This window comes from Ahaetulla prasina, chromosome 7 (assembly GCF_028640845.1).
Source record: "Ahaetulla prasina isolate Xishuangbanna chromosome 7, ASM2864084v1, whole genome shotgun sequence".
Lineage (NCBI taxonomy): Eukaryota > Metazoa > Chordata > Lepidosauria > Squamata > Colubridae > Ahaetulla > Ahaetulla prasina.
Genome location: NC_080545.1, coordinates 73,131,106 through 73,153,463, shown reverse-complemented (window position 1 = coordinate 73,153,463; position 22,358 = coordinate 73,131,106). Strand labels below are relative to the sequence as shown.

At 38.0% G+C, this 22,358-nt stretch overlaps 2 protein-coding genes across 2 annotated transcripts in view; one reads left to right on the top strand and one right to left on the bottom strand.

The window, feature by feature from the left end:
• Positions 1–3,082: 3,082 nt before the first annotated feature.
• FBXO7 (F-box protein 7) lies at positions 3,083–16,083 on the top strand. The gene is made up of 9 exons (XM_058189704.1): positions 3,083–3,380; positions 6,137–6,440; positions 6,637–6,864; positions 8,558–8,699; positions 10,330–10,413; positions 12,801–12,893; positions 14,803–14,979; positions 15,229–15,266; positions 15,666–16,083. Exons 1-9 carry the CDS (start codon positions 3,259–3,261, stop codon positions 16,044–16,046), a joined length of 1,569 nt encoding a protein of 522 aa, XP_058045687.1. The 5' UTR covers positions 3,083–3,258; the 3' UTR covers positions 16,047–16,083.
• Positions 16,084–19,673: 3,590 nt separating this feature from the next.
• The window catches only part of SYN3 (synapsin III), a 233,573-nt gene continuing 230,888 nt past the window's right edge, over positions 19,674–22,358 (bottom strand). Inside the window, exons 13-14 of the mRNA XM_058189703.1 lie at positions 21,230–21,512; positions 19,674–20,298 (exon numbers count right to left, since the gene is read on the bottom strand). Coding sequence (XP_058045686.1) covers positions 20,166–20,298; positions 21,230–21,512 — 416 coding nt within the window. The 3' untranslated portion in view covers positions 19,674–20,165. The remainder of the gene's footprint in view (positions 20,299–21,229; positions 21,513–22,358) is intronic.

The following is a 22,358-nucleotide window of genomic DNA, read 5'->3' as shown; positions in this document are numbered from 1 at the left end:
TATTAAATTTTTATACCGCCCTTCTCCCGAAGGACTCAGGGCGGTGTACAGCCAAAAGATAAAAAACACAAAAATATACAATTAAAACAACAATTTAAAACCGAGCATATTAGAAAAAATGGCCAACATTTAAAAATTTAAAATTTAAAAATATTAAAAATATTATGCCAGTCCCGCTTGAATAAATAAGTGCGTTTTCAGTTCACGGCAAAAGGTCCGAAGTTCAGGCACTTGACGGAGTCCAGGAGGAAGTTCATTCCAGAGCGTAGGAGCTCCCACAGAGAAGGCCCTGCCCCTGGGGGCCGCCAGCCGACATTGTTTGGCGGACGGCACCCTGAGAAGACCCTCTCTGTGAGAGCGTACAGGTCGGTGGGAGTATGATTGTCCAGTATGATATTGAACAGTATGATATTTGCCAGACCTATTCTTGAATACAGCTCATCCGTCTGGAACCCATACCACATCTCTGACATTAATACAATTGAACACATCCAGAAATATTTTACTAGAAGAGTTCTTCGCTCCTCCGAAAACAACAAAATACCTTATACTACCAGGCTTGAAATCCTGGGATTAGAAAACTTAGAACTCCGCCGACTTCGACATGACCTGTGTTTAACACGCAAAATCATCTATTGCAATATCCTTCCTGTAAAAGACTACTTCAGCTTCAATCGCAATAATACAAGAGCAAACAATAGATTCAAACTTAATGTCAACCGCTTCAAACTTGATTGCAGAAAATATGACTTCTGTAACAGAGTTGTTAACGCTTGGAACTCATTACCTGACTCCATAGTCTCTACTCAAAATCCCAAAATCTTCAACCAAAAACTGTCTACTATTGACCTCACCCAGTGGTGGGATTCAGCCAGTTCGCATCTCTTTGGGAGAACTGGTTGCTAACTTTCTGAGCAGTTTGGCAAACTGGTTGCTAGAAGAAATCATTAGGGCAGAGAACCGGTTGTTAAATTACTTGAATCCCACCACTGACCTCATCCCATTCCTAAAAGGACTATAAGGGGCGTGCATAAGAGCACAAAAGTGCCTACCGTTCCTGTCCAATTGTTCCCTTCATTATATCAAATATAATATATTATATAGCTGTTGCGTATTTTTACTTATATATATATATATTTTCTTTTATAATGTGTTGTTTTTTTTATGTCGATGTTTGTGTATACTGTTGTGACAAAATGAAATAAAAATAAATAAAAAAAAAACTGTATGGTAATGAACTGGAAATGCAGTAAAATCTAGGCTGTTGCATAGGTACAAATACAAATGTTCAATTAAGATTGTTTGCTAGGCAAACAATTTATAGACACAATAGTATCTTTGATAAATTGTAATTAAGTAATAAAATGAATCCAAGATTAGAACTATGTTATTAATTTAATAGGGGTATGTTAATCGTGATACATGTTACGTTTTCAGATATTCAGAAGTTTATTTTCGCAACTTAACAATAACTCCCTAAACATGTCAGTGATACACACATTGCAGTTACAATTAAACATGGTTTATTGAATAAGCTGTAATTGTGAGATAAAATACAAACCATGGTTTAAAAATTATAACTGTGTTTCACATAATTAATAATAGCATTTAATTTTTGTAGAATAAGGGCCATAGGTGGCCTTTAAATGGTATGTTGGCTCACTTCAAAAAAGTCATAGACAGGACTACAAGCAAAACTGAATTTGATTTTATTTAGTTAAATTTAACACTATTAACATGATTCCTGCTAAAACCAAGACTATATGATGAGGTAATACAAGAAATGATTCCAGTCAATGTTACTGCAAATGGGACATTTGATTGACTAACTAGCATCAAGCCATTCTGTGGTAGTTTCGGTTTCTAGTATTAATCCAGTCAATGGAATTTATAAATCATCTTTTAAGACTTAATTTAATCTGCAAGCCATCATGGCTTCTTTTAACAAACCATAATTAAAAGAAATTATGCTTGGCACAATATATAAACCCATTCCCATTTAATATAAAAGAAATGTATATATTTCCATTTGTGTGTGTGTGAATGTATTTGGGCTTGGAAGCCAAGAAGCTCAGACCCGTTAAACCTAGTTAGTTTATGGATGGGAGATCACCAGAAAACACACATCCCCACCGTAGGCTAAATTGTGAAGTGGAAAAAGTAACTCAAGATAAAGGAAACCACTTTCATGTTGCTCCCATTACAGTCATTTAAAAGTGTTCACAAAGGTACAAGCAATTGAGATTATTTGATCAAGATTCTTCCTTTTTTAACAACATGAATCGGTCCATACCAGAGCTGCCATGTTATAATCCTGTTGTAAAGCAAGACCTTGCCGTCATAAATCACAAAAGCCCCAGTCCTCCACATTCTATTTCGTGCAGCCTGACAACGCCCCATAACCAGATGCTGGGGACAAGGATGGATTGGATGGCTCGACCCCCAGATAAGGAGTCCTCTTTAGTCTATGGAGATTCTCAGTCATCCAGGTTGTGGCTATCCCAAAGGTGCTTTTTCAAGAGTCAACTGGACTTTCTGGGCTTTTTTTGAAGACATTTTGCTTCTCATCCAAGAAGCTTATTCAATTTCTTCAGTCCAGAGCTGAAGAAGCTTCTTGGATAAGAGGCAAAACGTCTTCAAGGAAAAAAAACAGAAAATCCAATCCCAAAGTCCTTTTTCAAGAGGCAACTGGACTTTCTGGGTTTTTTTCCCTTGAAGATGTTTCACTTCTCATCCAAGAAGCTTCTTCAGCTCTGGACTGAAGAAACTGAGGAAGCTTCTTGGATGAGAAGCGAAATGTCTTCAAAGAAAACCCAGAAAGTCCAAGTTGCCTCTTGAAAAAGCACCTTTGGGAGTCCTCTTTAGATATGACAGCCCTTTGCTACCAGAGAAGCGCCAGACGAGAAGAACGCGGATGCCACCAACCGAAGACCAACTTCGGTAGAGAGCAGGATGATAAGGCGAGAAGCGACTCGGGGGGGGGGGGCGGGGAGGAGGGAGAGAGGCAGTTGCATGGAACGACGCAGCCGCTGAGAGGGGAGGGTCAAGCCGAAGAGCGGAACTACGTCATCGCAAGGTCGCCGGGGTCAAGGAGGCGGTTCCTCGGCAGCCCCAACCCACAACAAACAACGGCGGCGGCGTCTTCGCTGCGGCCTCCCTGTGCCGCCACCTTCGCGAAGGGGCCTCTGCGGCGCGCGGGGGAAGGAGGGAGGGACGGCGGCGCAGGGAGCTTAGGCGGCGCGAGCGCAGTTGGCCGCCATGAAGCTCCGCGTACGGCTGCAGAGGCAGACGGCTCCGTTGGAGTTGGCGGAGGCGGAGCCACGGCTGGGGGATTTGCGTGCGCACCTTGGCCAAACCCTCTTGCCCGCTTGGGGTTACAGGTATCGGCGAGCGGAGCTGCCTGGCAATGAGTGTGTGAGGGGGGATAGTCGACAAGAGTGGTGGGAAGCCGGGCTTCCCTATTCTAGGAAATGGAAACGGTTTCCATTTCTAGGAGAGCCAGAGGGATGGACCAGAGTCGGAAAAGACTCGTTTGAAGACAATAAATGTTTTATGCTTTTATAGGGAGAAAACTTTCGAGGTCTTCAAAATGCTTCAGTTCGATAGTGACAGTTGAATGGAACAGATGCATAAATAATTTGGGGATTCAAAGGATAAATGTCATATATATATATATATTGGGGCCTGGCACAAAATAGGAATGAGGGAAACATTTAAGAGGAAGATGTCTTTGCCCTTCTTTTCCCTCTTGAGTAAAACTATGTGTTTATTATATCTTAACAAGATTGGTTCCCAAGATGGATTGCTTTAAATTAAAAACTTAACTGTCGGATTGGCAACTGGCGGGGAGGTGGGAAACACATCTCGAGGGACGGGGTGGCTTTCTGTATTGCTGCCAAGAAAATTGCATGGATGTTAACCAGAAGTCAGGCATGGCTTAGAGGAGGTTTTATTGTTACAATGTACAGCATTGAAGTGAATCAGATTTTAGGATTTTTGGCTTAGTGATGGCACTTGCAGTATTGTTGGCATTCCTAGGATTATAAATGATGTGGAATGTATTTGGGGTCAGTCCCATCCTTCACACACGATTTCTGTGCTGAGGAAAACATGACAGTTTTCTAAAAAAAATAATATATCTTATGCATTTCAGGCTAGAAATGGTTTGGTCAATGTTTCAGTACATTGACCAAAGCAAAACAAAACAAAAATATTTACATACCAGGCAATGTTCAGAATCTTGATTTGTGAAAAAGTGGGGGACGTATCACCTGAATAGTTTCTTCAGTGATTATATTTCCCAATCTTCAGGCATTTCTTTATGTTGAAGTCTTTCGAATTTTTGATAAAACAGTTTTGCAGGACATATTGTCTAAACAATGTAGCAAGTTAAACTAGAACTGATTCATTTTCACCCTCCCTCCACCTAATGCCAAGTCATTATCTTTCAGGTTTGCCTACTTTTCAAAATTGTAAATCTAAAGTACATAGTTTATTGGAAAGGAAAAAAAATCGTTTTTGGCAATCATTGTGGGGAATCTGCACAGCTTTTGATCTGCTTACTGAATATCTATTCCTTTATGTAGGGGAAATTTAATTTCACATCTTACATAGCAAACCTTTTAATTCATGTGGCTTGATGGATATTTTAGAAATATTTTCATTGAATGATGGATTTCTGGATTCCTAACTTTTCAAATAAACTAATGTATAGAGTAATTGGAGAATTAAGTAACTGAGTCAATATATACTTAGAAACAAATCTTATTTTCCCAAGTAAGCTGTACATGAGATTATATTTTAGTGAACTAGTTCATCTATAACCCTGAATCTAGTCTTGCTAGTCATAGGTATATTCATGAAGGTATTAAGATTATGTTGTGATAGTTAGAATCAGACTTTTCTGCCCTGTTGTTGAGGGATATACTGTAAGTGAAAGATGATAGTATTTTCCTTGTGAAACTGAAAGTCAGAGTAAGATTACATGTTCAGTTTCATTTATGGGCTACAGTTACAATAGAAACTGATAGTTATTTCATGAAAATTATGTAATTTATTAACATTGGTAATACACATACCTCTAATTACTTATCACAGTGACTTATTTTAGTCAGTGTAATATAGATATCCTCTCTAGAAGACTATGGGTGGCTTATATACACACACACACACACACACACACCCCACAAACATCCATCTCACAAAAACAGCTTGAACCATAACATCAAACAGTACAAAAACAATATGATAGGGGTTCAGCCAATAAATTTCATTTACATTAATCCCAGGCCTGGGAATAGAGCCAGGTCTTAAAGGTTTTCTGGAATCCCAGAAGAATGAATGCTAGGGTTTCATAGCTGAGACTTATAGTGGTAGGGTTTGGTATGCTAGAGATTTGGGATTCATTTGCCTTGAGTTTACAGCGAAAAAAGTGATTATTTAAAAAATTAAATATTGCTGTTTTCTTTAGACATGCCCTGTAAAATAATAGTCACTGAAAAAATTATGTATAAAAACTGATTTTGTGATTGTTGAATTTGAAAATATATCTTGCATTCAAAAGTGAGTTGCAAATATTGTAAAGTGAAATGCACCATTTAGGTTTTGTGGAGATGGACATTGTGTTTGATTGTGAAAGATTTCCCTTGGAACCTATTAATTTTCTTTTTTAAAAATTACATGCAAAACTTAAAATAATACTTTTGAAAGGCAAATCATAAGTTGGATACTATTTAGTTACTGCAATGCTGGCAAATTCAAGAGCCTTGATAATATTTTTTTTATTTAGTAAGACTGAAAGCATTCTTTTAGAAATGTGGCCTTTCTCTTTAGCATTCTGCTACTAATAATTTAAATGCTAATACTACAAATATTACTTTTAAATATGTATTAGACTTACATTTCTAAAAAAAAGTTTATTCCTGGCATGCAAACAATTATGGTGGACTAACATATATAATAAATGCAGGTGAAAATGAATCTGTTTGAGACTTGTTTTGGTTTTAGTGATTATACTTATTGGTTGCATTATAGTAAATTGTGAAATTAGGTAATTAAGGACATCTTTTAGTCTGCAGTTAGTGTGTGTTCCGTGTTCCTCAATACAAAATGTGTGCTTAATGTTCTTTCCCTGCAGTTCTGACATCAAGTTTGCAATAACGTTGAACAACAAAGACTCTCTTACTGGAGATGAGGAAACCCTAGCATCATTTGGGATTGTTTCAGGAGACTTGATATGTTTGATATTGGAAGATACTGAGACAGAATTAAGAGTATTTCCAACTCACACCTCATCCCTGCAACCACAACAGAATAATCATGAACCATCCTCTTCAGCCATTTGTCACAACCAATCTAGAATTTTAGATAGCGAAAGAGACAATGGACATCTACCAGACTATAAAGTTCAAGATGATATTCAGATGAATACAGACAATATGGTAAGTCCATAAGAAATGAAGACTTTCATTGTGCTAGTAGGGAAAATACTGAGTAGGGAAAATACTGAGATACTGCTTCCATTATTTTTAGAGAAACCAGCTTTTTTCACAAAAATCCTTTACTCTTATCATTTTAAATATAATTTTTAATATAATTTTTTTAATGCTCTCTTGTTTCTGCTGCTATCCTTTCAAGGCAGAATCCAGCCAAGCATTTGCTTCAGAAACTGTATCTGATGACTTTGACTTCCAAGAAGCTGCAGGTTCTTATCCTTCTGAGCCAATGCTTTGCTCTGAAGCTACGGATGGACAAGTACCACACTCTCTTCAGACCCTATACCATTCTGCAGAATGTACCAGTGCCAATGATGCCTTGATAGTTTTGATCCATCTTATCATGATGGAGACAGGATATATACCTCAAGTAAGCAAATTTTTACAAAGGATGTCTGAATGTGAATACTTGGTTGAATTGCATTTCTCATCATTTCTCATAACTTTCATCATTGACATAGATCTTAGGTCAGTAATAAGATAATCTTGGCTTCTAGTAAGTCATGATTTGCTGATAACACATAGTAATGCTCATGAATATTTTGGTTGTCACAATCCAGAATATTATGGCCACACATTGTTCTGCATTAATCGTAATTTGTACTGCATACCCATTGAGAAGAACACAGTTAATGCACAACACATTATCTAGTGAAAGAAATATGAAAACCAGAACTGCATATAGTATTCTAGATGTTGCTTTACAACCTACATTTGTATTATGAGTGTTGAATATTAAAATAAATGTGGGATTCCAATTAAATAAACGTATCTGATTGTCCCTTTTTAATGAGCTTTAGCATGGAAACTTTTTAGGTAAATTCTTGTCTTGCAGATATTTGCCTTTAGCCCATGGAAGAGGAATGAAATAATACAAAATAGATTTCTCCTTTCTAATATGTAGAGTGTGTCACATTAAAAATTAGACTAATTAGAACTGGGATAGTGAATATGAGTAATCAAAGATTTATCAAGCTTCCCAGAGCAGCCATATATGTAGAATTATGGTTAGTTCTGACTTTAATATTTTAATCTCAGTACTTTTTTTGGGCAAATATTTGTTGCTTCAAGTTTGATTCATGACATTTTAATTTAGCCTCTTCATTATCAACAGCATAATTTTAGATGATGATCTTAATGAAAACTAGTTATCACATTGCATAAATATATAATTAATAATAAGGTGTAAGGCTATGCCAATGATTGGGACTGCTTTCCACCGGCCCAAGCTGCAAAAGATGCACAGATGACCTGTGAAAGCTCTCAAAGGAGGTGGACACTGACTCATGCCCAAAAGAAAGTGACTTCTAGCCTGTTAACATTACAGAGGCTGGATGAAGAGGCACACAAGCAGGAACCTTAATTTCAGGATGAATGGGGCTTTATTTGATACTCAGTGGCCACTTTTGTAATTGTTTTATTAACTTGATAACAATAAAATTACTGATTAGAATTGTGGTTCTCTATAAGGCTTTCTACCATAAGAAAGGCTGAGCGCCAAAGAATTGAGGCCTTTGAATTATGGTGCTGAGAAGACTCCTGCAGGTCGCTTGACTGCAAGACGATCAAACTGGTCAGTCCTAGAGGAGATCAACCCTGACTGCTCTTTAGAAGGCCAGATCCTGAAGATGAAACTGAAATACTTTGGCCACCTAATGAGAAGGAAGGACTCACTGGAGAAGAGCCTAATGCTGGGAACGATTGAGGACAAAAGAAGAAGGGGATGACAGAGAACGAGGTGGCTGGGTGGAGTCATTGAATCAGTAGGCATGAGCTTAAATGGACTCCAGAGGATGGTAGAGGGCAGGAAGACCTGGAAGAACATTGTCCATGGGGTCGGACACAACGTCGCAACTAACAATAGCAACAAAATAAGACTTTCTTGTAATTTTTTGCTGGCTGAGTGAGAAAGATTTGACAATGACTACTTACATGCTTTAGTTGCACTGTTGCCATAATCAAAATTCCCCACCCTATGATTTTAGTAGTGCTATTGCAAACAGATAACAAATCTGTAGTCCAGTTTTAGTTGCCTTGTTAAATTCCTCTTTTATTATTCATAGGGAACACAGTCAAAGGCAACAAGAATGCCTGACAAATGGCGAAACAGAGGTGTTTATAAGCTACAGTATGCCCATCCCCTCTGTGAAAATGGCATTGCTGCCCTTACTTGTGTGCCTTTGGGAGATCTTATTGTTATCAATGGTAGGTATATTCTGATATTTATTTCATTGAAGGCTAGCATTTGTTATTCTTTGTCTTCCAAGCTGTGTAACTGCTAACAAACTTGAAAGACATAAGAATCAGTTGACTCTTATCTCATACGTGATGTCAGCTGTTAGGTGTTACTAAGTATGACAAAATGCATTGTGAAGTGCTACGAAGTGAGCTAGATTATCCGTTTGAACTGTATTAAAAAAAGAAATGGCAGTCTTCTATATTTTGCAACTTTATAAGAATCAGCAATGCAAATGTAAACTTGGACACATAAACTCTGGAAAAAGGCTTTCTTAGCTGATTTTGCAAAGGTTTCAGTACAACTTGTGGCAAGATTGATGTTTTCTTTCTTCCAGTGTTTTAACTACCTATCATCTTTGTCTTGGAGGAAATGTGATATTTATTCTCTCTCAGCTGAGTGTTTTTTAACCAAATGTGCATGGAATTTACATAGTTTATCAGTTACCCTAGTCATCTTCCTCCAACCCTTTTACTGACCTCCCAGCACATCCTCCCTATTTCTCAAATCTTGCCACCAGCTCTTTCTGCAGTCCTTCCCCAACCATGGCTGATTGATTCATGTCCATGCCCACTGCCTTCCAAATCTCTCTTCCTGATTCGCTGCATCAAATTGGTTCCAGCTCTTCCTCTGAGCAGCAAATTGAGATCTGATAGTGACCAGACTAGATTCCTGCTTCATTTCCAATCAGCTCTTCAGTCCTTCATGGATCTCAACTCTCATTAAATCTCCAAACATTAACTCTCATTAATTGTCCCACTCCCCAGTGCTTATTTAAAACACTTATAAAATATTCAGATGTTTATTTAAATCAGACAACGATAAAATCATAATAGTAACTAGATAACTCTGACTCAATGAATCTTTGCTCCAGAGATATTTCCATATCCAAAGATAAACAGAAAGAGATATAGAATGACATCTGGCAGGCAAAAACACTGGGAATGGGAACAGCTTCGTACTTATTGTTGTCTTGCTCATTGGAAAGCTGATAAGGAGTGTTGTAATCGACAATCACATGTCTAGCTGAGTGCAGCAGCACTGAACTGGCCACAACTTAGGCAAATTTCAATTACATGAGAGTCATGGGTCCTGGATTAGGCCATTTGAGATATGTTGGTTGAAAAAATAGTGCCCTGTGATGCATGTTTTGCCCAGTTGAAGGTTACAAATAATCAGACATGAAGCCTTTAGTAGTATATTGAAACTAATTTGCTTAAAGAGAAGGATTAGATACTGAGAGACAGGGCTTCAAAAGAGATAGAACAGTGGGCAGTCCCATCTGAGATGTGTTTAAGGTCTCAGAAAAGTCCCTTTTGGAGGAAGTGAGGGAGACTTCATGAGCACAGACAAAATTAAATTATTCACTCTGTAACACCTTACACTTAGTAATCCAAGCTGGTTAGATTCCTTCATATATCCTGGAATATTATGTCACACAGCTTTCAAGGGGAAAGAAGGGGGGTTGTTATATTTTTATTGTTTTTCTCATAGCACACACTGCTATTGGTCAAATTTATTCTGTTGAGTTTCCCCAGGAAGTTCAGAATCATCAGTAATGTTTTTGTTAAGCTCTCTCATGTCTTTTTCTATTTTTAGCAATGTTGAAGATTGACATTGACATCAAAAGTGTGAAGAGACTACAGCTTCTGCCAGCAACATTTATCTGCTTTGAAGACTCAGGTATCTGAATCTGAATTTTGAGGAACAACTAGAAGCTAATAGATGAATAATGCCACACTAATTTTAATTGTTAACTGAGCAAATTAGAAGTTGAGTGCAGTAGATGGGAGGCATTTTTAAGTTGCATCATTGAACATTTTAAACCTATTCAAATAACTACAAAGCCCTCATGAACTCCTGTCAGGCTTTGAGTTCCTCAGTAATATATTTTATGAAAACAAAACATTCCAAACAATGAAAAAATATATTGCAAGGGACAGATTTTCTCTTAAGGCAGAAGAAGATACTTACACATTATAGACAATTGCGGTGGGTCTAATGCCGTGATGGCAGACCTATGCCATGCGTGCCACAGGTCGCGCATATCACCCTCTCTTTGGGAACGCGGGCCATTGCGTGCCCCGTGCAGTTCAGCTCCGCCACGCATGTGTGCATGCCTCTGCCGCACATGTGCGGGGTTGGGGCGCATGTGGAAGGGCTTGTGTGCATGCGTGGGGAATGGGGCACGTACGAGGGCCCCGCACACATGCATGGGCATATGCTGGGTGTGCACATGTGTGGGGGCTGGGCGCGTGCAGGAGGAGCCACACACATGCACGGGGGCCGCACGTGCATTGCATTTTGGGGATTTAGGCGTGCTTTAGGCACTTGAAAAGGTTAGCCATCACTGTTCTAAAGAATCTGGTACAGGTGAAAAAAAAATGTGTGGCTGACAAAAATATTCTGAAAAATACTAATTTATTATGATACATTCTTCTTTTTCCCCCATAATCATAAAAACATGTTTAAAGAAAACCATGATAAAGCCGAAAAATTTGTATACCAATTTAAGATAAAATAGCTATTTAAAAAGATAATTTAAGATACATGTGGGAAATGAACAAGCACATGCGGAATGACAGATTAGTTGTGTTTCCATTCCCCCCTCCTCTCTATTTACCAAGAAGACTTTACTTTTATTTGGCCATTAAGAGAGAATAAACTGGTTTATTAAACCTGATTTTAACTTTAGGTTATTAAGCAGTTGTCTGGAGTTTCTTTTAAGTCACCTTTTAATCTGGTGAACCCCACTCCAATTCTGGTTTATTCTCCCTCTTGGCCACAACAGGAGGAGATACTGATGCTTGAATTGGGAACTTTATGCTGATACCTTTAGTTTGTGCAGCTAATCTAGGTTAGAGCTATATCCAAACTTGCCCACATGTGTTTTCTTTCATTGCTGCATTATAACCTGTAGGAAAATATGGATATACTGTGTTCAGGGGGAGGTTTTGAGCTAGATTCTAGCACAGGCTTCATTTGAGGCAACCTTCCACTTTCAGCCTTTCCCCATTTATATTTATAAGGCTTTATCTTAAAAAAAAAGTTTACACAACCTTTCCTTTGTAAACCACTTGCTTGTTTATACAGTATTTAGCTAATGGTGTAATGGCAGATAATGCCTCACTAGGGGGACCCATTGTGTTGAAAATTTTAAGAGACTCATTCTAATAGCACTCTTAAAGGGGGCTATAGTTTCCCAGCTCAAAGTGAAATAATAAAACAGCCAAATATGTTTATTGTTGAAATACCTTTTACAGTTAATATAATGTGGCTTCTTCTCTTCTTCCTCATTAAAAACTTTTTAAAAAACTTTCCATAGATTCTCTGTTGTGCTATTTAACCATGCTAATAGGTCCACCAAATTAATCAGTCCATGTAGGCTTTGCTGACAGTCTGAATGAGAGAACCAGTTGTTTTCCATTTTACTGCTTGGTGATTTATTCTTAGAGGCAAATAATTAGAATAGAATATACTGAGCAAGAGGGCTTGCTCAGAGGGTGAGCAAGAGGGTGGCTCAGTAGATAAGATGTTGAGCTTGTTGATCGAAAGGTCAGCAGTTCAGCGGTTCAAATCCCTAGTACCGCATAATGGGGTGAGCTCCCATTACTTGTCCCAGCTTCTGCCAACCTAGCAGTTCAAAAGCACGTAAAAAATGCAAGTAGAAAAATAGGGACCACCTTTGGTGGGAAGGTAACAGCGTTCCATGCACCTTTGTCATGCGGCCACATGACCACGGAGACATCTTCAGACAGTTCTGGCTCTTCGGCTTTGAAATGGAGATGAGCACTGCCCCCTAGAGTCAGGAACGACTAGCACATATGTGCGAAGGGAACCTTTACCTTTTACCTTGGTGGGAAAGAAACAGCGTTTTGTGTGCCTTGTGCATTTAGTCATGCCGGCCACATGACCACGGCGATGTTTTTGGACAGTGCTGGCTTTTTGGCTTTGAAACGGAGATTAGTACCACCCCCTAGAGTCGGGAATGACTAGCACATATGTATGAGAGGAACCTTTACCTTTACCTATACTGAGCAAATGATACTTATTTTTAATTTTTCCTAAAGGAAATGTTACAGGCGTGTATAAGGATCTTCAGAAGCTCTCTTGTCTCTTTAAAGATCGACTAGTATACCCTCTTCTGGCTGCTACTCGGCAAGGTAAGCATATAATGGAAGGAGTCTTAGCAATCTTTTTGTAGAATATTATGGAACAGGTAAAACCACCAAGAATGATGAGTGAAGTATGCTTGTAGCCCCATGTGCTTAGCACAAGACATGGAGAACACCCCACCCCCCCACCCCGACCCCGGAATTCATTTAGCAGGAATGTTTTGAGAGTATATCAGCAATATTTTCTTTATATGATTCTGGATTCCCTTCACTTATTAAATGTGATCAAGTTTGGGTCAAGCTGTGTTAAGAGTTGAGATGACTCTATACATTGAGCTCTCTGCCGCTGATTAGACTAATGTTTCTTAACCTCAGCAAGTAAGATGTGGGTTTCAACTCCAGAAGCTGAAGCTGGGCAATTCTGGGAGCTGAAATCCACGTATCTTAAAGTTGCCAAGTTTGAAAAACAGTGGTGTAGACCAGGGGTGTCAAACTCAAGGCCTGGAAATAGCAAAGGACATGTCTGTGTTGCTTCCAGCCAGGTGGGGTTGGTGGTGGTCGTGGGTGGGACGGGACGGGACGGATGCCACTCGCAGCACTCTGCTGGCCAAAATGGAGTGCAGGACAGCTGTGCGCTGCCAACCAAAACAGAGCGTGGGGTGACTGTGTACTGCCAGCCAAAATGGGACAGAGGAGCTGCGTGTGGCACCGCTTGTGCCCCATTTTTGCCATAGATGGCCTCCAACATTCTGCCGGCCAAAATGGGGCATGGGGGACCATGCGTACCCCCGTGCCCCATTCTGCCCAGCTGATTGCTGCAGGCCATCCAGGCTGAAAACAGGATGCGGGGGAGCCACACATGTCCCCCATGTCCCGTTTTGGCCGGCAGAGTGGTGCAGAAGACGTCTGTCCCATCCCCCTCCGCCTGGCCAATAGATGACAATTACAATGCTGATCTGGTCCTTGAAGAAATCCAGTTTGAAACCCCTGGTCTAGATGATCAAGTGTACCGTCTGAAGCTCATTTGTGCAAACAAGGTTGCCACTCTCTGTTTAGGCTCTCATGCCAAGTAACCAGAATGGGTCCCAACTCAGAAAGATTCTGTCCCCACCAGCTTCTAAGCCATAATTCTTTTGCTATTTATAAATTAGACACTTCCTTCTGCTTCTCATCCTATCATGACTGCAGCTGTGACTTGCAAGTTGAACAAGTACCAAATTCTAATTTGAGAAATGTTATAAAATAGATTAAAATCTGTAAGTGCCTTTTGAAACAATTCTTGTTTCACTTAACAGGCAAAAAACTCTATTGTAGTTGAGCCAGCTGAAGAGGCTATTTTCTATGTGGCTTGACAACATAGTAAAGCAATAATATATTAACTTTGATCTGAATAGGAGTGTTTTTTGTTTCTTTTCTTTTTTACTAGGCTGAAGAAAAACTAGATGATATTGCATACTGATCTCATTGTGTAGGTGCCAGAGGATTTTGGCTCTAATCAGGAGAGTGAAACCTTTCATTGTTGAAAGTCTAATGTGACTTCTCCTTAAATAAGTGCCTTCTAAATCTTTCAGGGAGGGTGCTTTAGAGTTTTATTTCAGGGACTATTGAGTATTTGGTTAGTAGCAATCATACCTCTGGTAACATTGTCTTTTTAGTCCTACTTGGTCATATGTTTTAATAGAAATAGAAATACAGTGGTACTTAAAATTAACTTTTTTGAAGTTTCAGTATTTCTGTATAATTTTTCTGATGTGATCTGTTTCCAATAGAAGTCCTAAAAGTAGGTAAAGAGAACCCAGTTAAACAAATTATCTTAATATTATGTCATTTTTGATTTCTTTAGCCACATCTTATCAACATGCTTTGTTTCAAGCATTATGTAATTATAATTATGAAATGGATAAGTTAAAACTGTTGGGATGTTGTAATAATGTTGTTCTTCCCCTTCTCCTTTTAGCATTGAATCTACCAGATGTGTTTGGCCTGGTGGTTCTTCCATTGGAGCTGAAACTCCGAATCTTCCGGCTCTTGGACTTTCGCTCATTAATTTCATTGTCTGCTGTTTGTCATGATCTTCACGCTGCTTCAAATGATCAGTTATTGTGGAGGTTCATATACTTGCGAGATTTTAGAGGTAATTCTTTTTAAACTTTTTTTCTAATGATACGACGCTGAATGAGAGGCTTGTTGTCAGCTTTGCAAGTTAATTTGCCAGGGTTCTTGGTAAGGAATTATATCTCTGTGAAGCTGTTTGGACATTGTGTCCAATAAATGGTTATTGTTTTGGAGCAGTCATGCAATCATTACAAGTTACCTAATACGTTGTCTACATCATTATAGAATTGCTGTAGCAAGCTGATTTGTATCTTACATGTTTATGCAGATCCGGTTGCCAGATCTCGAGACACGGATTGGAAAGAAGTAAGTGGATGTCATGATATATTTTTTGATTTTGCTTTGTTTAAGAATATACACAGTCTGAATAACCAAGTTACATTCTCAGCTAATTGAAATCTCCAGTCATTATAGGAAACAAACTCTACTTTAAAGATCACGCTGAAAGAGCAGATGAACATTATTATTCGAATGGGTGCCAGTCTGCACCGCTTCTTTCAAGCTGTTGGATTCTGGTCAGAAATCCATATTGATTGAAAAATTGCATGAAATAAAAAAAATTATGAAGCTGCAGAAGGCATGGAGATAGTTGTACTAATAAATTTGGTTCATATATTCTAAATATCCAGGAGTATGCTAGCAAACCTTTATAACAACGAATGCTTTGAAATCTTAAGCTAAATTTTATTTTCCCCCTTTCTACAGCTGTACAAGAAAAAATTGAAGCAGAAGAAAGACGCACTGAAGTGGAGACACACAATGTTTCTGCCCCCTCCTCCCCTCCCTGTGCCATTTCATCCCAGTCCATTGTATCCCAATCCTTTTTGTCCTAATCCACTTTATCCCCCCCATATCATTAGTGGTGAATTTGATGAGAGGCCAGCAGTCCCTTCCATTGGTGATCCAATAAGCTCCCTCTTTCCTGGCCCTGCTGAGCTTCCAAGTCTTCCTATTGCCTCACATTTAGATCCATTCTCCACTTTACCATATTTCGATCCTTTTGTGTCATTTCCAGAACCCAATCCAACTCTCCCAGGAAGAGCCAATCGGAGCCGCCCAATTGATAGTCGCCGTGCATTCATATGAGAACTCTTTCAGCCTTATTGATAAAGTTTTAAACCTCTCTTTGTGGGCTTACTTTAAAACTGTACAGCTTCAGAGCTATGATGTCTACTGTTTTAAAATTATGATAGTGCATAAGTACTATAGCATCTTGATTCCATAGACTTGGGCCCAACAGTTCAGTGCAAACAATTTTTCCTGCCTCCCTTGGAAACGCAGATCCCTTTTGCAAGAATATTGAGGGACACTATTCTTTTCATTTATAGTGGCAGGCTCCTTAGAAAGTAAAAGGAGGTTTGCTTTTGTTGCATCAGATAAAAAGCACTTTAAAATATAAACATCTAAGTTGGTCTGGGTTGTTTTCATTTTTAAATCTGTCATTTAAATATTTGTGCTATGTTCTTTTCTCCCAGTAATTAGCCTGACTAAATGCTTTTTCCATGAAAAGATTTTCTATTCTACGAAATATCTGGCACTTGGAAGGCTGCAAAAACCACCTGATTTGATTGTTCTTCGGACACTTTATATATTTTCTTTATTACTTGAAAAGCAATGCTGGTATTGGGGATTTCAAAGCACAAAGAATATTGAGTTTAAATGATTTTTTTTTTACATATGAGAGAATAAGACATTGAACTGTTCACCTTACAAACAGTTGAATAATAACATGCTACACAGTATAACCCAGAAGATGAGAAATGGTGAATGTCAGAAGCTCTGGCAAAAAATTGCTGCCTTTCTATTTCAGTTTTTTTCTAGTAAATATCAACAGAAAGTACCCCAAGTACTTCATGAAATAAAATGACAGGGCCATCTGTACATTTAAAGAATTGTGTGATTGATGGGACTAATGAACATGATAATTGTTTTAAACATTTTTCAGCCAACTAAATTGGGTAAACATTCCTAGTTATTTTTAAATGTATAATTACAAGATGTGCAATTCTTAGGGATAAATAGACATAACTCTGTCTAATTGATCAGTTGATAAAGAGATATATATCTTATTAGAAGGTAATCATCTAAGATTGAGCACAAATAATATAACCATGGATGACTGTCCATTGATGGCTTCCCAAGGGAAAATGTATTATCTTTGCTATTCCTCCGAATTTTTCTCTGTATAGTATTTTCAGCATTAACAAAACAAAAAATCACTTAAGTGCACTGATTTTGATGTGTCATTTTTGTCTCATCCTAAATTTCAACTTGAGAGATTGAACACAATACTAAATTGTGAGAATTCAGTAGGTAGATGTTATGTCCCACAGCTCAAATTCTAAATTCTTTAGTTTTACTAACAGTTAAATATGTGAGGGACATAACATCTAAGTATCACATATTAAGTGCCTAAATTAAAGATGTGATTGTACTATATTTAGAATATGTAGTACTTTATAGGTAGAGTATTATAAAGATATGTTTATTTATTATTACAAGGAGTGCTCAGTATTTGTGACCAATGATTAATTGTTCTAACAGTCTGGAAATTTCTTTTTTCTGTCCTTGATTAGTTTTCATCCATTGCTTCTTGTCCTACTTTCAGGTGCTTTGGAGAATAAGTTGACCCCCTCTTCTTTGTGGCAGCCCCTTAGATATTGGAACACTGTTATGTCACCAACAGACCAATAGTTAATACTTGTTTATAATACACTAAAGTGCTGTAATCAACCTTGTTAGAACTCAAATATGCAAACAGTTCTAAAATTGCTTGAGTCTTAACAACATAATTTTGCTTTATTACTAAACAATTGGTTCTTTGTAGTTGTATTACTAATACTTGCACTGTGGTGGCGTTTTTCCACTTAGGATATACTGCTCAGAATATTGCGGATGATAAAGACCTTTGTTCCAACAACTGTACAACATTGGTATAATTAGCTCTTTGGCTTGCAAAATAAGCTAACTGCTTATGAGAGGAATTATTTAACATTTCTGTAATATTCCAGTGCAAAATGGACTAGTATGTAATTGTTCTACCCTTATTGAGGTAGGTTAAACGTACTTGAGAGGAGAATTGAAGATAAAATTTAGTAGATGTAGGAATTATATTAATTTATTATGTGCTGGTGATAGGAAACTTCACTAGCAAATTCTACCAGAATTTTCCTATTGCACTCTGAAGTCATTGAACAGTTGGCTGTACAGTGTCATCCTACATGACACATTCAGAGAAGTCATATTGATAATATTGAAGAAATTAGATCACCTTGCTATGAACATTTAGCTTAGCTAACCACGGGCTGGGTTTGACAAGCAATTCCAGTTGGATAATTTTAAATGGGAGTGGATCCTTATCTGTACTTCTCATAAAATGCTGAATTGTTCTTCAGAGGCATTCCATATAGTTGCTAAACATTCAGAGTAGTGGTAATGTTTGTTTTCCGCAGTCTACCAAATGTTTTTACAGGATTTAGGAAAAAGGAGGGGACAGTAGGTAAGGTTCCATTCTAGAACTTGGGAAAAAGGTAGCTCTTGCTAACATATCCAGAGCTTTGCCTGTGCAAACAATATTAAGGAACAAAGCAGTTTGTCTGGCTTTTTTGAACTTGGCTCTACTGAGTTGAAAAATTATGTGCTTACTCTAGACTCAACCATGGGTGTCCAACCTTTGGCTTGCCTAGGCTGCATTGAGTGAAGAGGAATTGTCTTGAGCCACATATAAAACAGCAGTTAATGTATATAAATCACGTTAAAAATTTACAATCTTGTGGGGCTGCATTACTAGCGTTTAGGGCCATGTGGGTTGGACACGCCTGCTCTACAACCTGTATACAGCAAATGCATACATAATACAATGTCCCATTTGCATCAGTTTTGCTTAGATACTGCAGTAAAAGGAGGTCAATCGTATCAATGCTTAAAGTGAGAAATCTAAAATCTTTGCAACAGAACTCATATTTTCCTCGTCTCTTTTAACATTTCACTTGTATCCTGACTATTGGGTGGCTAAACTGTTACGGCATACTGCATAATTTGGATACTGATATTGGGGAGAACTTTTGAGGCTGGGAAGAAACATTTCCCATGTTCTATTATCCTGAATGAATTGCTACTTCCTATTTTGCTGGCCTCGAAATATTGAGTTGTACTTCATGGTGGCTGGCTTCTTTCTAAACAGTTTTATCACTTTTGAATGTATGTGTGTAACTTTACAAAATAAGAATTTCATGACTTGATTTCTCTAGAGAGGTAGTTCATTGTGAAATCCTAGTCTCAATGAAAGATCTTTGCTTCAATCATCTTTTTCTGAAATGCATGATACACAGCTATAAAGATGAATTCTGACATGCTGATATAGTTCAAGACCTGTATATTTGTTTCCATACATGGTACTTCGGTGTAAAGTTCTACATCATTATAGTTTAATTTATTACTTTGGAATAGGATAATTGATATTAGGTCTTGGACAAATTGTACTATTGTAATGTAGCAAGCAAAGGATTTGAATTCCAAATGATCTCTTTATACACTGCTGCACCTGGGAATCGGAATGGATTTCATCCTGGTTGTATACCGAAGAAAGTAAAATGGTTCAACTGTGTGCTACCTAAGAATTAAAATAATTTAGTTCAGGAGAGTTGAATTGAGAAGGAATAATTCTGGGTTTGAATTTGGGGATGTCACAGATAACACATTTTCTGAGTAGTTTTATAATTTGAGTTTTTAAAAGAGTAAACTAGAACCTGACTTATAAAAGACATGAAGAATCATGCTAGTAGATAAAAATAGTTAAGATAAATGAACATCGAGGAAGATGATAAGTTTCACCTCACTTGCCTCTTTTCTGCACATCTGCCGCAAATGGCACAGCAAGTGTTCAAGGCAGTTTATATGCACTGCAGCATTCTATAGGCCTGATCCATGCATGAGATGACCTCTGCGTGTAGGTGATGGTGGACATGTATTTGCTTTCTGTAACTTGATAGCATTTAGACACCAATGGGATCCAGATCACAGGGAGGCAGATTCAATTGCCTTTTGATTTTCCCTCCCTTTACTGAATATAGGAATACATACAAGAAACTATAATGATTGATACGTTTAAAGACAAATTTGTATAGGGAACTATAAAATGAGTGAGGAATTTGCAAGAAAAGAAGACCCAAATATCCAAAATTGCTCTAAGGTTGGATTGTGATGCTAATCGGAAAACAGGCTAGCAAATGATTTCCTCAGGTTGCGGATGGTTTCAGCCTTTGCCTCATCTTCATTTGTGATACCTCGCTGTGAAGATTCTGAGATGTTGAAGGTGTTTGTCAAGGATTGTGATTTGCTGAAAAAAAGTAATAAAAATTTGATTACTTCCTTTATAAAATTTGGAAGCTTTAGGAAGTAGTGGGTCACTACTGTTGTTAGACACCAATAGGGATACTTAAAAGTTTATAAACCCTTTTTAGTTTTCAATATGCAATTTATTCAATGCATAAGTATGTGATCTCTTCTCCAAATAAATCCTAAAAACTAGATAGCATTAAAGCTATGAATCAAAAACATACTTCTCCATTGATTGATTGAAGACAATGATCTAAAGCTACATTTTTGTGTGGCAAAAATATGTGAAATGTTGAAGTGTCATGCCTTGGGACAGCTTTGCAAGTCTCTAGACCAGGCGACTTTCATCGATGGAACTATGAATTTCAGATTGTATCAGCAAATTGTACAGGAAAATAGAATATCTCTCTGAGGTGAAGCTTAAAAGGAGCAGCAAACCAATGATCCAAAACATAGAAGCTATATGACCAAAGAATGGCAAAAGCAGAAGAAACGTAATGTTTTGAAATGATCAAGTCAAAATCCTGGCTTTAATTCTATAGAAATATTGTGGAAGTGGGCAATTCACTTGAAAAAGCCCATCAGCATATTTGATTCTGTAATTAGGAATGGGCTAAAATTCCTTCAGGCTAATGTTCAGAAGAGATCAACAGTTATCACAAATAATTACAGTTATTGCTGACCAAGGTGGGCATACCAATTCCTAAAAGCAAAGGCTCACAGGGTGGTGGGCTGTGGTTAAGCTGGAAAATGTTTCTCCCTATATAAGACTGCCAAATATTAGGTTTAATGTAGTCTTCCGTTTATGTTCAGTTGTTGAGTCTCTCATGTTTGCACTTGTTTTGGTGTTCTATTCTGGAGAGACTGATAATGCTTGACCTTAACTTTAAATTGCAAGAATTATCCATTGGTAAAAAAAAAATCCCACATACTTCAGATGAGGATGCTGCTTAGAAGGTTCACTGAATCCTTGACCAGGAGCCCATCCTTGTGCTGGAGGCCGAGGTTGCTGGGTGGGAAACGTGCCTAATTTGGAAAGCTGACTTGGTGAGCTTCCTGATGACGATCTAGTTTGCTGGGGAGATCCAGGTGACTTCTGCTGCTGTGATGAGGTGGACTGAGGGCTCAGAGGTTGCTGACCCTGTGGGGACAGCCTTTGCTGGGGTGGGGCTCCTGGCTGTATGGGCTGTGATCCTTGAGGCTGCCATGGGCCACCTGGAGCAAAGGAATACAGACATGGTCTGTAAAACAAGATTAGTTTTTATAAAAGGTCTGATCTTCATCAGTATTATGACTCTGAACTGATACAAGTTTGTTGGAAGACTGGACACCCCCTTTTCTTGGATTATTAATCACTTATAATTAATTATAAACCTTAGCTGATGAAGAGTTCTAAGAAATATGAAAACTTTCAAGGATTTTAAAACATCTCTTGTTCCCATGAATATATTATCTCTGCATTTTTTTCTCTCATAGTCAACTTTGGAAAATTTTCATAAAGGAGGTTGAATATATGGCGCCCCTCGATAGCTAACTTCTTTAAAGAATCAGTAACTATGAACAGAGAACCTGCCAAAAGGTGAACTGGGGCTGATACCAAATACACTAAATTAGAAAGGATGAAAGAAGAGTGGGTCACTACTTTCCTTCTGGCAAACTAGTGTTTTCTAATTAGTGGTGCCAACTCTTAACAGCCATTTTAAGATAAGTCTCAGAAAAAACACTTCCTTTGAGCACTCCCATTACAGTCCCTTGTCACACATACCCATTGGCACAGATATTTATAGATCCTTGCCATAACTCAGCTTAAAAAGATTAAAAAACATCTTTATTGTCTCAGTTTTCTAACTTTCTCCTAATAAAATGCGTTTTAAATTCTGGTCTTTAATTTTTGAAATCTGTAACTTCAATCTGTGGGCAAGCTGCGCATCTGAAACAAAAATATATTTCAACGTTTCTGAAGTTTTTGTTGGCATTGCTTCTGTTTCCTTATTAAGCTTGGATGTTAAATCTAATATTTTTTCAGGATGGACTGTCTGAGAAGAAATATATATTCTTAAT

Excerpts from the sequence above, each read along its gene's own strand:
- FBXO7 (XM_058189704.1), top strand. The coding sequence starts at position 3,259 with ATGAAGCTCCGCGTACGGCTGCAGAGGCAGACGGCTCCGTTGGAGTTG. Across the intron at positions 3,381-6,136 it reads TTGCCCGCTTGGGGTTACAG|TTCTGACATCAAGTTTGCAA; the intron begins GTATCGGCGAGC and ends CTTTCCCTGCAG. Across the intron at positions 14,980-15,228 it reads ATACTTGCGAGATTTTAGAG|ATCCGGTTGCCAGATCTCGA; the intron begins GTAATTCTTTTT and ends ATGTTTATGCAG.